The following is a 15,312-nucleotide window of genomic DNA, read 5'->3' as shown; positions in this document are numbered from 1 at the left end:
AAATCCCCGCCCTCAAATTGTTAGTTAAGTGACGCGTCTGTTGTTAACTTGGTAATATTAAATTTGATGAGGCCTTTTGTTGTTGTTGTTGTTATTAGTATTATGGTTATGCCGAACTAAAATTAGGGTGGAATAATAATAACTCTAACTAGTCATGTTTTTTTTCTCTTCGTAAAGAAAAACACAGCCGGTGGTAATGCTTGTAGCTGCCATCTTTGTTAACTTGAGGTGTCGTTGAAGTAATGCTTGTAGCGGCCATCTTTGTTTACTTGAGGTGTCGTTGAAGTAATGCTTGTAGCTGCCATCTTTGTTTACTCTGGAGGTGTCGTTGAAGTAATGCTTGTAGCTGCCATCTTTGTTTACTTGAGGTGTCGTTGAAGTAATGCTTGTAGCCGCCATCTTTGTTTACTTGAGTTGTCGTTGAAGTAATGCTTGTAGCTGCCATCTTTGTTTACTGAGGTGTCGTTGAAGTAATGCTTGTAGCTGCCATCTTTGTTTACTTGAGGTGTCGTTGAAGTAATGCTTGTAGCTGCCATCTTTTGTTAACTTGAGTTGTCGTTGAAGTAATGCTTGTAGCCGCCATCTTTGTTTACTTGAGGTCGTTAGCATGCTTTAGCCGCCATCTTTGTTTACTTGGTGTCGTAAGAATGCTTGTAGCTGCCATCTCTGTTTACTTGAGGTGTCGTTGAAGTAATGCTTGTAGCTGCCATCTTTGTTTACTTGAGTTGTCGTTGTAGTAATGCTTGTACGCTATCTTGTTTACTTGAGGTGTCGTTGAAGTAATGTCTGTAGCCGCATCTTGTTTATTTGAGGTGTCGTTGAAGTAATGCTTGAGTCGCCATCTTGTTAACTTGAGTTGTCGTTGAAGCAATGCTTGTAGCCGATCTTGTTAACTTGAGGTGTCGTTGAAGCAATGCTTGTAGCCGCCATCTTTGTTACTTGAGGTGTCGTTGAAGTAATGCTTGTAGCTGCCATCTTTGTTTATTTGAGGTCGTGAAGTAATGCTTGTAGCCGCCATCTTTGTTAACTTGAGTTGTCGTTGAAGTAATGTCTTAGCCATCTTTGTTTACTTGAGGTGTCGTTGAAGTAATGCTTGTAGCTGCCATCTTTGTTTATTTGAGGTGTCGTTGAAGTAATGCTTGTAGCTGCCATCTTTGTTTACTTGAGGTGTCGTTGAAGTAATGCTTGTAGCTGCCATCTTTGTTTACTTGAGATGTCGTTGAATAATGCTTGTAGCTGCCATCTTTGTTTACTTGAGGTGTCGTTGAAGTAATGCTTGTAGCCGCCATCTCTGTTTACTTGAGGTGTCGTTAGTAATGCTTAGCTGCCATCTTGTTTACTTGAGTGTCGTTAGTAATGCTTGTAGTGCCATCTTTGTTTACTGAGGTGTCATTAATGCTTAGCTGCCATCTTGGTTTACTTGAGGTGTCGTTGAAGTAATGCTTGTAGCCGCCATCTCTGTTTACTTGAGGTGTCGTTGAAGTAATGCTTGTAGCTGCCATCCTGTTTACTTGAGGTGTCGTTGAAGTAATGCTTGTAGCTGCCATCTTTGTTTATTTGAGGTGTCGTTAGTAATGCTTGGAGCTGGCATCTTGTTAACTTGGAGTTGTCGTTGAAGTAATGTCTGGCTGCCATCTTTGTTAACTTGAGGTGTCGTTGAAGTAATGCTTGTAGCTGCCATCTTGTTTACTTGAGGTGTCGTTGAAGTAATGCTTGTAGTAGCCATCTTGTTTACTTGAGGTGTCGTTGAAGTAATGCTTGTAGCCATTTTCTGTTTACTTGAGGTGTCGTTGGCTAATGCTTGTAGCTGCCATCTTTGTTTACTTGAGTTGTCGTTGAAGTAATGCTTGTAGCTGCCATCTTTGTTTACTTGAGGTGTCGTTGAAGTAATGCTTGTAGCTGCCATCTTGTTAACTTGAGTCGTTGGTAATGCTTGTAGCTGCCATCTTTGTTAACTTGTGGTGTCGTTGAAGTAATGCTTAGCTGCCATCTTTGTTAACTTGAGGTGTCGTTGAAGCAATGCTTGTAGCCATCTTTGTTTACTTGAGTTGTCGTGAAGTAATGCTTGTAGCTGCCATCTTTGTTTACTTGAGGTTATCTTCTGATTACTTGAGGTGTCGTTGAAGTAATGCTTGTAGCCGCCATCTTTGTTAACTTGAGAGGTCGTTGAAGTAATGCTTGTAGCTGCCATCTTTGTTTACTTGAGGTGTCGTTGAAGTAATGCTTGTAGCCGCTTTCGTTAACTTGAGGTGTCGTTGAAGTAATGCTGTAGTGCCATCTTTGTTAACTGAGGTGTCGTTGAAGTAATGTCTGCCATCTTTGTTTACTTGTGGTGTCCTTGTAGTTCGTGGTCGTCCGAATGTTTCACAGATATTAACAATAACGCTAATTTGTTCACTAGACGATGCAGGTGAATTTATTCTTATGGTAATTAATAAATATCTCGGGAAAGAGACAACGATGCCTTTATTATTATTATTATTATATTATTATTATTATTATTATTGTTATATTATATTATTGGGTAGTCGTCTGTGTGCATAGTTTGGTCATTTATCGCTATTCTCCTCCCCCGCATTTATCCCCCTGTATTTTCTCTCCCACCCTGCCTTACTCTCCCCTGCCTTTACCTCCCACCCTGCCTTTCCTCCCTGCCTTCTCTCCCCTGCCTTTCTCTGCCTTTACTCTATCCACCCCTGCTTATTATTCCCTCCTGCCTAAACTATCCCCCCTGCCTATTACTCTTTCTCCTCCCTGCCTATTACTTCCTCCCTCTGCCTATTACTCCTATCCACCCCTGCTTATTATCTCTCTCCCTCCCCCCCTGCCTATTACTCTCTCCCCCTGCCTATTACTCTCTCCCCTGCCTATTACTCTCCTCCCCCTGCTTTATTCTCCTGCCATTTCCCTCCTCTGCTTATTATTCTCTCCTCCCCCGCCTATCCCCCATCTCTCTCCCCTGCCTTTCTCTCCTCCCCCCCTTTCCCCTGTTTATTCTCTCCTCCCACCCTGCCTATTACTCTCCTCCCCTGTTTTTTGTTTTTTTTTTGTTTTGTTTTTTTGTTTTTTTTTGTTTTATTCTCCTTGCCTATTACTCTTCCACTTCTGCCTATTACTTCTCTCCCAATTTCTGCCAATTCTCCTCCCCTGCCTATTTCTATCCACCTCTGCTTATTATTCTCTCCACCCTGCCTATTACTTTCTCCCTCCCCTGCCTATTTCCTCCCCCCTGCCTATTCTCTATCCACTCGCTTATTCTCCTCCCACCCTGCCTATTACTCTCCTCCCCTGCCTATTACTCTCCCTCCTGCCTATTACTCTATCCACTTGCTTATTATTCTCCCTCCCACCCTGCCTATTACCTCTCCTCTGCCTATTACTCTATCCACTTCTGCTTATTATTTCTGCCTATCCCTCCCTGCTTTACTTTCTCCTCCTGCCTATTACTCTATCCACTTCGTTTATTATTCTCTTCCCCTCCCAATTCTCCTCCCACCTGCCTATTACTCTCCTCCCACCCTGCCTATTACTTCCCTCCCACCCCTGCCTATTACTCTCCTCCCTGCCTATTACTTCTTCACCTCCCACCCTGCCTTTCTCCTGCCTGCTTCCTATCCACCCCTGCTTATTATTCTCTCCACCCTGCCTATTATTTCCTCCCCACCTGTCTATTACTCTCCTCCTGCCTATTACTCATCCACCTCTGCATTATTCTCTCTCCACCCTGCCACACTCCCCTGCCATTATTCCCTTATTATTATTCTCTCCCCTTTCTCTCCCCCTGCCTTTACTCTCTTTTGTTTATCCCCTGCCTATTACTTCTATCCACTTCTGCTTATTATTCTCTCCTCCCTCTGCTATTACTTTCCCTCCCTGCTATTACTCTATCCACCCTCTGCCTATTACTCTCTCCCACCCTGCCTATTACTCTCCTCCCGCCCACACTTCTCCTGCCTATTACTCTCCACCCTGCCTATTACTCTCCTCCCCCTGCTATTCTCTATCCACTCCCCGCTTATTATTCTCTCCTCCCACCCTGCCTATTACTCTCTCTCCCCTCCCCTGCCTACTCATCTGTTTTCTCTCCCTGTATTCTCTCCCTCCCCTGATTACTTCTCTCCCTCCCCCCTGCCTATTACTCTCTCCCTCCCCCTGCCTACTATCTCTGCTTATTATTCTCTCCCTCCCACCTGCCTATTATTCTCTCCCTCCCCCTGCCTATTCTCTATCCACTCCCCCTGCCTATTACTCTCTCCCACCCTGCCTTTATCTCTCTCCTCCCACCTGCCTATTACTTCTCTCCCTCCCCTGCTTATTATTCTCCCTCCCCCCTGCCTATTACTCTCCCTCCCCCCTGCCTATTACTCTCCCTCCCCCTGCCTATTACTCTCTCCCTCCCCTGCCTATTACTCTCTCTCCCCCCTGCCTATTACTTCCCTCCCTCCCCCCTGCCTATTACTCTCCCCTCCCCCTGCCTATTACCTCTCCCCCTGCCTTTACTCTTCCTCCCCCGTTATTCTCTCCCTCCCCTGCCTATTACTCTTCCCTCCCCCTGCCTTACTCTCTCTCCTCCCCCCTGCCTATTACTCTCCTCCCCCTGCCTTCTCTCCCTCCCCTGTCTTCCTCCTGCCTTACTCTTCCTCCCTTTTTTCTTACTCTCTCCTCCTCCCCTGCCTATTACTCTCCCTCCCCTGCCTATTACTTCTCCCCTCCCCCCTGCCTTTCTCTCCTCCCCTGCCTATTACTCTCTCCCTCCCCGCCTATTCTCTCTCCTCCCCCCGCCTATTACTTCCCTCTCCTCCCCCGCCTATTACTCTCTCCCTCCCCCTGCTTTTCTCTCCCTCCCCCCCGCCTATTACTCTCTCCCTCCCCTGCCTATTACTCTTCCCTCCCCCCTGCCTTTACTCTCTCCCTCCCCTGCCTTCTTCTCCCTCCCCTGCCTATTACTCTCTCCCCTCCCCCTGCCTATTACTCTCCCCTCCCCTGTTTCTTCCCCTGCCTATTACTCTCCCTCCCCTGCCTATTACTCTCTCCCTCCTGCCTATTACTCTCCCTCCCCCTGCCTATTACTCTCTCCTCCCCCTGCCTATTACTCTCTCTCCCTCCCCTTCCTATTACTCTCTCCCCCCGTATTACTCTCCCCCCCTGCCTATTACTCTCCCTCCCCCCCACCTATTACTCTCCTCCCTCCCTCTCACTTTCCCCCGTATCTCTCCCTCCTCACTACTCCCCTCTCTTTCCAGATCTTTCCTCCCAGAAAAGTGCCTCCAGTAGAGCATTTCACCTCCTTTATGTAGCGGAGGTATGCCCGGGCCTTTACCGCCATGTAGTGAGGCTGTAGAGAGAGAGAGAGAGAGAGAGAGAGAGAGAGAGAGAGAGAGAGAGAGAGAGAGAGCCGCGCTTGGCAGACAGACGGTGGAGAGAAAGAAAGACCGACAGGCAGGCAGGCAGGCGGACGTGAGAGAGAGTTAGAGAATGAGGAGGACGAAGGTGGTGAAAGAGAAAGATAAGTAAAGAGAGGGAAAGAGACTCATGGTGAGAGTGAGTGAACGAGCCTGGATCCCTTGTTCAGAGGTTTTGTGTGGATCATTATGGAGTTAATAGAGTAAGTGTGTCGGCTGTGAGTGTGTCGATGGTGAGTGTGTCGGCTGTGAGTGTGTCGGTGTAATAGCCCCTGTCTTATAGGCAGAAGTATTTATATACATGGGTTAATTACATTAGACTTGTATACTCTATCGCCCTCTGTAACTTTTCACACACACACACACACACACACACCCAAGATGCTCAGGTCTTGGTAATAGTGGTGACTGATTGGTTGTCGTGTTTGATAGGCGAACTCGTAACAATGGTTTTAAATTTGACAAATTTAGATTTAGGCGCGAAATAGGTAAATATTGGTTTGGAAATAGAGTAGTGGATGAGTGGAACAAGTTACCAAATATCATCATTAACTCGAATACGCTGGATAGCTTCAAACATAGGTTGGATGGATATATGAGCAAGAGGGGTTGGGTGTAAATGGGACTGCCTAGTATGGGCCAATAGGCCCGCTGCAGTTTCCTCCATTCTTATGTTCTGATTAAGTAGCCGGGGCTCTGGCCACCTGATGCGGCAGTAGTTTGATATCCTTGACGAGAGGAAGACGTTATTGAGAGCCATCATGGATGGTTCCGTCTTCCCTCGAGGGAGGACGTCGGATATATCACCGTTCTCCCTCGACGGGTATCACAGGCACTCTTACTCAACACCTCACACCAACAGGACGTATTTTAGAAGAGCTATTTAACATAGCCCCCGTCCTCATTTAACACCCATAGCTACAGTGATTAAGTTACGGTGATATACACTTGGGACTGTATATAATATATTTTCTTAATAAATAGAAGAAAGACAGTTGGGTTTCACTACTAAGACCCTATATACTCTTACATGTTCCAGCCCCATTAACTCATCAAGAATCAACGATTAAAGGGCCAGTTCATCGGCTGTGAGTGTTTCTGCTGTGAGTGTCTGTTGTGCGAGTCAGTTCTTTGTCTTAGGGCAAGCTGGAGGTTGTCTGTGCCGATATATAATATTTCCATGGGCAGTATAATGTAGATTCTAGTCTGTGGGTTTCATTGGTTCATCTTTGAGAAGTTTCTGTGAAGTCTGTTTCTGGTGGTATGGTCAGGTTAGCTAAGTATGGTATCGACGGTTAGGCTAGAACTGGATAGGGTTGGATAAGGTTAGGTTAGAATAGGATAGGGTTAGGTTAGGTTCAAGGCACGGAGAACACGGTCTATACATACCTCATCATAAGAGTAAATTCAAAGTGAAAAAAAATAATCCCTCTGGTCAACGTAACTTCCACCACGTCACTATCCCCATTTAAAGCCCCTCTCTCAAAGACACAAAACAACCCTCCATGAGAAAATTATTCATCAGTTAAGTCAGAAAAATCAGATATCGATGCAGCTGAAAACTAGCAACACTTAATACAGTCATTTGCAACACGTAGAATCATTTGCATATGAGAGTTGGGTGTTGCGAGGTTGTCCTAATATGTGAGGTCGCCTTACAGGTGTTCGTAGCCAGGTGTGTGTTATAGTTAATGATGTAATTAACCTTTTCGGTGACTGAAGTGTGTGGGGAGTCATTGTCATAATTCATTTTTCACTATTAGTACTATTGTTATTGTCACTGTCATTATTGTCATTGTCATTAGGATTATGGTTATCATTGTCATTGTCATTATAATAATTATCATTAGGGTTTTGGTCATCATTGTCATTATCATTATGGACAGTGGTGTTATTATTTTGTCATTGTTGTCAGTGGTTTCATCATCAATTTCATCATCAGTGTCATCATTATTATTTTTCTTATCATTACCATCTTTATTAACTGTTATTAATTTCCCTCCTTGTGTCCTCGCAGGTCTCGGAGCGCGGTGATGGAGGACGGCGTGAGTGTGAGCTCGGCCTCGGGATCGGCCTCGGGAGCTGGGTCATCGTCGGCCTCCAGCGTCGGGGAGGAGGTGGTACTGAGGATTAACGTGCCGGAGCTCAAGGTGGAGAAATGCCTCCAGTTCCACAAGGACGACCTCGTGTGGGACGTGAAACAGCAGGCCCTCGCAGCCCTGCCCAAGGTAAGACACACACACACACACACACATACACATACACACACCATTACCTAAAAGGGGATAATTTTTAGGACACTTTCAGAGCTATACCGAGTTTCGAGGCGATTCAGAACATTTTTTTTTGGGGGGGGGGGACAATTGAAAATGTTTCGGGGTATTTCTAGGTAATTTCCATCGTTTTTTCATGGCATGTCTGATTCTTTTAAGGTGTTTCACAGCATGTTTAGGCATTTCAGAGCATTTTTAGACATTTCGGGACATTTTTAGGCATTTCAGAGCATTTTTAGGTATTTCGGGACATATTTCGGTATTAAATGGCATTTTAAGGTGTTCAGGGGCATTTTGAGGGTGGTATTTCGGGATAATTTCAAGTTAATTTAGAGGGTTCAGATCACCAGGAAAGAGTCAGATCTCCAGGACGATTAAGGGCTCAGGTCACTAGGATGATCAAGGTTCAAATCACTCGGATGATCTAGGTTTAGGTCACTAGGAAGATTAACGGTTTCAGGTCACTAGGGTGATTAAGGATTCAGGTCACCAGGATGATTAAAAGAGTTTAGATCACTCGTATGATTTAGATTCGGGTCTCCAGGATGATTAAGGTATCAGGTCACCTTATTAGCGTCCATTATCATACCTTCAGGGGCCCCCTTTGACGTTTTCTAATGGACGTGATACATAGAAAACGAAATTACCTTCAGATTATACATAAAAAATAGAACTTAGTTTTTATCTTCACTTTCAGCTGCTTGTCACCGTGCCAGTGTTTACAGCAACATCACAAATCAACATTATTCTAAACATTTCAACATTGTACCCAAAAATGTGAGAGAGATATTGTACCTAATTCTTCCACTAGTGTTTAACATTATTTCTCTATTCCTCAGTACATGTTTATCATTCATTCTATCTGTCCCTTGTGTTTTATTATCATTCTTATCTATTGTGCAGGTTTTTATCACGTGTTGTTTGTATTATCAGTGTTTACTCTTATTACATGTTTGTTAATGTTTTGTTTTATTATCCGTGTCTTTTTTTATTTTTTATCATATATATCTTTGTTTATCATGTGTTGTGTATATATCTTTGTTTATCAGTGTTATCCCTTATTACGCGTTTATCATCAGTGTCCTAAGTACACGTTTATTATATATATATATATATTGTTCCTGTGTTATCGGTGTTTCTCCTTATTATTGTGTTTATCGTCGGTTGTCTTTCATGTATTCCTCCTCTTCTTCCTCAATTCCTTCCTTTTATACTCCTACTCTTCTCTCAAACCATATGTACATAGATGGTATTGTTAGTGTTACGTTCACAGTGTGTATGGGGGGGGTGTAGCTAGCGGTGTGTTGACATTCTCTCTCTCAGTCCGTCAGCCAATCTCAACCCCCCCTAGTGATTACTGAGCCGGCCAGATTCTCAAAAGATAAGGAAGATAATTTTAATCGCCATTTATCTGATCATTGAAGAACTTATCAAAATTTGTTGACCTTTTTTGGGGGGGGTGTTGGGATGATGTGAACACTTGATGAGTCTTTTGAGAATCTTCGTGTAGGACGATAGAAATGTCGCCTCGGCTTTTTCTAGTGATCAATGTTGCAATCAGTCATGTTGGGGAGGTTGGCTGTCAGACCCACAGTTGTCTGGTCTGTCTGTGTGTGTGTGACCTTCCTCTGCTACTGATCAATCACCGCCGCTGTCTCCTCCATCATTCTGGTATAATTATTTTTTATCGATTTTTGTTTTCATTTTCATCATTCACAATACTTAAGTCATCTCTTGTTCCCCGCCCGTGTCTCGTGTTGATGGATCGCACTGTACGAGTTTGTCATTAAGTCAACAGCCGAGAGAAATTGTAATTTAGGATATTAATCCTTTAGAATACAGGAGTTTCTTTTCGCTGAATAAAATTGTCTGACGCCAGCCGGGGTAAAGTATTAAGTGCGCCGCTGCCCTCGAAAGGTTGAATTTATGCATTATGACCGGGATTCATAGCGCGCGCGTACACACACACAAAGCAAGATTAACATCGGTGCTTTACTTTCGAGATTGCTAACACGCACACGCACACACACACACACACACACACACACACACACACACACACACACCATCCTTCCAGCCATGCATAGCGACCATTACATAACAACTGCAGGATCCTATCTAATGTTTTATTTTTCCGGTTTTTAACACAAGTACATCAAAACAGCCATGCATAGCGAGCATTTTCAAATGATAAATGCAGGATCCAGACTTTTGTTCCACTTTCGGGGTTCGAAACACAAACACCGAGTCCCAGCCATTACCTCCGACCGCAGATGACCCGTACCCCAGCTCCACCCTTGTGTTTCATTGTCCTCATAACTGTTGTTAGTTGAGTCACTCACGTTAATCACCCAGGTGCAGTAATCCTTCATACCCTAATTATACTCTAGTCTTCAGTAATGCCAGTTAAGAATCTCTGCCGCCACTGATCGCTCGCAGTCGAAAAGTGGGTAAGAATGGCACCCACTCCCGGCAAACATTTTCAGGCGGTGCCATAAATTCTGCCGTGATTTAGTATTCATAGTCTCTCTCTCTCTCTCTCTCTCTCTCTCTCTTTATACTCGGCCAAGACCACCACCGCTAACCTGGTCAAAATTTATACGGTTAAAGCCGGGTTGGTGTCTGACCTTTTTTTATATAACTTTCCCTTCCATCTTTCTAGACTTGACTCCTCCCTCCCAATTTTCTCCTTCCGTCTCCTTTTCCCCCCCTTCCTCCTTTCTTTCTCCCATCTCCCTCCCCCAGCTCCTTCATTCCTTCTCTCCATCTCCTTTCCTCCCTCCTTCTCTTCTCCCCCCCTCCTCCTCTTCTCCCCCCCCTCTCTCTCCATCTTCCTCCCCAACTTCTTCATTCCTCTTTCTATCTTCTCTCCTTCCCTCCTTCCTTCATCTCCTTCCCTCTTACCTTCTCTCCATCGCCTCCTCCTTCTCCCCCCACCACCACTTCCTCTCCACCACCACTATCTCCCTCCACCACCCCCCACCACCACCACCTTCCTCCACCACCACCACCACCTACCACCACCACCTACCACCACCTTCCTCCACCACCACCACCTACCACCACCACTATCTCTCCACCACCCCCACCACCACCACCTCCACCACCCCCACCTCCTCCACCACCACCACCTCCCTCCACCACCACCACCACCTTCACAGACTTTTAAAAGACATTTCTTCCAGATTTCGACAATTGTGTTTTGGGAAACTTTTTCACTACGTTTCTCAGACTTGTTTATAAGACTTGAGCATAAATTTCAGCCTTTCCTCCCTACTGGGTTTTAAAGACTTTTTGATATTTATTTATTCTTAAACATCCTGGACTCCCCTCTTCCCCCACCCTCCCTCTCCAACGCCCCTCCACCCTACCCACCCATTCTCCCGCCCTCTCCACCCACCCATTCTCCAACCACCCATTCTCCACCACCCACTCTCCACCCGCCCCTCTCCACCTCCCCTCTCCTCCCCTTCCATCAAGACGTTATTTCAGATTTTGCTTTCTTGAATTTCTTGGAACTTTCTCGCGAACTTCTTCAGATTTCCCCTTCTTCCTCTACAGTTTTCCAGATTTTCCCGCCAGATTTTTTTTTAACTCTTGACTCTCGAGACTTATCCTGTAAACTCTTTCTACTATTTTCCTATCGAGTATTTTTTTTATTCAGATTTTCTAAAAGTGGATGAGACTTTCTAAACTTTTCCTTCTGGAGATTCTGAGACACCAACCAAGCCTTTAGACTTTCTCACCCACCACCAAACTTTCCCCACCACCAAACTTTCCCCCACTACCAAACTTTTTCCACACCAAACTTCCCCACCACCAAACTCCCCCACCACCCCAAACTCCCCCACCACCAAACTCCCCCACCAAACTTTCCCCCACCCCCACCACCAAACTTTCCCCACCACCAAACCATCCCCACCACCAAGCATTCCCCAACCACCAACCATTTTCCCCCACCACCACTTTCCCCACCACCAAACATTCCCCACCACCAACATTCCCCACCACCAACATTCCCCACCACCAACATTCCCCACCACCAAACATTCCCCCACCACCAAGCATTCCCCACCACCAAACATTCCCCCACCACCAAGCATTCCCCACCACCAAACATTCCCCACCAAACATTCCCCACCACCCCACCAAATTTTCCAAGACTTTTCTCCACGATGGTTTCTAGATTGGGTGGGGTGGTGTTCAATTTAAAGATGTATTAAACTTTTATATGAAAGTCTTCAGACGTTGTGTTCAGTACAGACTTTTCGAGACTTTGAGACTTTTTTTTCCCATTTTGTTTGACTATTTTTTATTTAATTTCTTTTACATTGGGTCACTTCACGTGTTGGAATTCAAAATATTTCACCTACAGTATATCTCCATCCATCTATGCGTCTCTTCACCTGTATCTCCCTCCATCTATGCGTCTCTTCACCTGTATCTCCCTCCATCTATGCGTCTCTTCACCTGTATCTCCCTCCATCTATGCGTCTCTTCACCTGTATCTCCCTCCATCTTTGTCTCTTCACCTGTATCTCCCTCCATCTATGCGTCTCTTCACCTGTATTTCCTCCATGTATGCGTCTCATCTGTATCTCCTTCCTCTATGCGTCTCATCACCTGTATCTCCCTCCATCTATGCGCGTCTCTTCACCTGTATCTCTCCATCTATGCGTCTCTTCACCTGTATTTCTCCATCTATGCGTCTCTTCCCTGTATCTCCATCCATCTATGCGTCTCATCTGTATCTCCATCCATCTATGCGTCTCTTCCCTGTATCTCCCTCCATCTATGCGTCTCCCCTGTATCTCCTCTATCTATGCGTCTCCCCACCTATATTTCCTCCATCTATGCGTCTCATCATCTGTGTCTCTTCCCCTATGCGTCCTTCACCTGTATGCCATCTATGTCTCTTCACCTGTATCTCCCTCCATCTATGCGTCTCTTCACCTGTATCTCCCTCCATCTATGCGTCTCTTCACCTGTATCTCCCTCCATCTATGCGTCTCTTCACCTGTATCTCCCTCCATCTATCTCACCTGTATCTCCCTATCTATGCGTCTCTTCACCTGTATCTCCCGCCATCTATGCGTCTCTTCACCTGTATCTCCCGCCATCTATGCGTCTCTTCACCTGTATCTCCCGCCATCTATGCGTCTCTTCACCTGTATCTCCCTCCATCTATGCGTCTCCCCCTGTATCTCCCTCTATCTATGCGTCTCACCACCTATATTTCCCTCCATCTATGCGTCTCATCACCTGTATCTCCCTCCATCTACGCGTCTTCATGCGTCTCTTCACCTGCATCTCCCTCCATCTATGCGTCTCATCACCTATGGACTGAATACTGTACTCGTGTTCAAACGTGATACATCTCTATAAACAATAAGTCACTAAGTCACCTCAGTAACCCTAATTTAAAACTCGCTATTTCATCTCGCAGGAAAATTAATGTAATTGATTAAAGTTTTCTATGTTTATTCCCACAAACCCGCGTAGAAATGTGTCCGTTTTGACTTCCTATTTACATTGTAGGACACTCGATTGATTAACACGTTCTATAATCATAATCATTTATCATATATTATGTTGCGTCATGTCATTTATCATCTTTCGCCTCTTATTTGCTGTCAGTGTATTTATTTATCTTCATTATTTTTCATTTGTGTATACCTAAAGTCTTTTATTTACCATCATTGTATTCCCTTGTAACTTAACACTCTCGCCCTCTGTTGTAAAATTTCCTCACTATATTCTGTCTGCTGTGTATGTCAGTACTGGGTATGATATATTTATTAGTCTTCTGTAAATATTGACTAATGTTGTGTGTTTCCCCTGGGTCTTTTTTATATAAACCATCTGTGTGTGTATATCTAAACTATGTTCCCATACATTGGAGTCTGATTTTACGCGGGAATTCTCCTTTTTGTTTATGGACGAGCTGCTGCTGCCGCTAACTTTGGGTAAACTTGTCGTACTGGAGTGTTGCCATCAAGCTGTCCACAAACATTAAGGTGTCCTGTGATTTTCTCTAGTACTGCTGACGTTTTGTTTTGTTTTTTCTTGTTACATTCTTAGTAAAACTCGGCAGTCTAGATGAGTTACGACTCCAACCTTCCTCCTCTTAATCCTTCTCTGGTTTACGGTGACGGAGACTTTCCAAAACCAGCACGTCGTCGTGTCCAGGCAGCGGAGACGTCCAAACTTTTGGCAGTTATCGTAAACATTAAGCCGCCGATGTTGCCCCACGTGTTGGCGAGGCAGGGACCAGAGTCTCGGATGTTCGTACGTTGTTTTTCTCCTTCACTTGAGGATGAGGGAACACACTCACCAGATGTATTTAAACGAGAGGCGGTCAAAACGTCTTCTTAATTACGCTTCAACTCTACCATAATTACACGCGCCCTCGCATTTTCAATCACGGGACAAGTAACGTACGAATCTTCGAGAGTTTGAGTCCAGGGTTATATCTTTGGCACTAGCTCGTATATGAGCCCAATAAAAAGTCTCTCTCTATATATATATTTTTTGCACGATATGCATCAGGCGAGCATTGAGTAGTGGCTAGATCAGTTTTTATTACACATTCGACGAGGCCATTGGCAGTGTTGTGTATCATACAGCGGGACATGGTGTGTGTGGTACTGGAGGTCGCATGGCAGCTGCACTACATGTATTCTTTTGCACGAGTTTTGGCTGTGTTAGTCACCTTGTTGCCAGCTTTTCATGCCTTGACTGACACAATTTTTCCATCATTTTGCGTGAGGGATTTAATTCTCGAATGGCTAACGCAGCCAGTGACCATCTTCGGTCACCCAGGAAGAGTGCATGAAGGTGACGCTGCAGGGCGACTATGAAGCTCCACGACCATCTGTGTGGTTGTACGAACATTAGCACACACAATGGCCATTTTTTTTAATAAATGTATCGGTAAGACATTTGCTTCTAGAGGAGTGTGGAACATGAGAGGCTGTGGTAATCCTGATATATAGAGCAGCAAAACTGTGACTTGCCTGAGCAAAACTTTGTGACCCGGTGCTTGACCTGGACACGGGTGTCGTGTGACGTAGCGGTTGGTAAGCAAACACACGAGCACTTGTCCGTAGAAGCTGGCAACATGTGCTATTGTGCAAGTCCACCACTACCACGACCGCCAGACCACGTTTAGTTTTTGAGATCATACGACGATATCACAACCTAACCTAACCAGAACTACTGTAGAGTTAGCTTAGGTTTTGATTGGCTCGTGTGTGGTGTAGCGGTGGTGGTCGTGGTACCTAAGGACATAGTCACGTGTTGCGTAGAACTGACCCTTGATTGGCTTTGGCTTGCGTTACACACCATGTTGGATTACGACTGTTCTTTTTTTCTTAAATTATTATTTTTTTTTAATTTTAAATTTTGCATTGTGGTTGTTTTATATACAGAGTTAGAACTTGAATTGTAGATGTTTTGTTTATTTAATTACTTTTGTTGTATGATTTTTATTAACGCAGTAGTTGATGAGATCCTCGAAACGAAGTTTGTTGACAGTGTTTGGAAGGTTTTGTTCCCATAAAGAGAGAATTGAACCTTGTTGAACTGTATTTACCACTTTTCGTTTAATCGACCATCTCATCACACGCTCCCGGCTG

General features: G+C 44.7%; 1 protein-coding gene across 5 annotated transcripts in view; it reads left to right on the top strand.

Moving 5' to 3' along the window:
• LOC121868782 (protein shank-like) overlaps positions 1 to 15,312 on the top strand; it is a 77,540-nt gene that overhangs the window by 1,805 nt on the left and 60,423 nt on the right. For all 5 annotated transcript variants that reach the window (XM_042369691.1, XM_042369693.1, XM_042369692.1 and 2 more), the window contains exon 2: positions 7,420 to 7,630. In XM_042369691.1, coding sequence (XP_042225625.1) covers positions 7,420 to 7,630 — 211 coding nt within the window. The remainder of the gene's footprint in view (positions 1 to 7,419; positions 7,631 to 15,312) is intronic.

The sequence above is a fragment of the Homarus americanus genome, unplaced genomic scaffold (assembly GCF_018991925.1).
Source record: "Homarus americanus isolate GMGI-L3 unplaced genomic scaffold, GMGI_Hamer_2.0 scaffold30535, whole genome shotgun sequence".
In the NCBI taxonomy this organism is placed as follows: Eukaryota; Metazoa; Arthropoda; class Malacostraca; order Decapoda; family Nephropidae; genus Homarus; species Homarus americanus.
The sequence above is the reverse complement of the archived record's forward strand: the minus strand, read 5'-3'. Positions and strand labels throughout refer to the sequence as shown.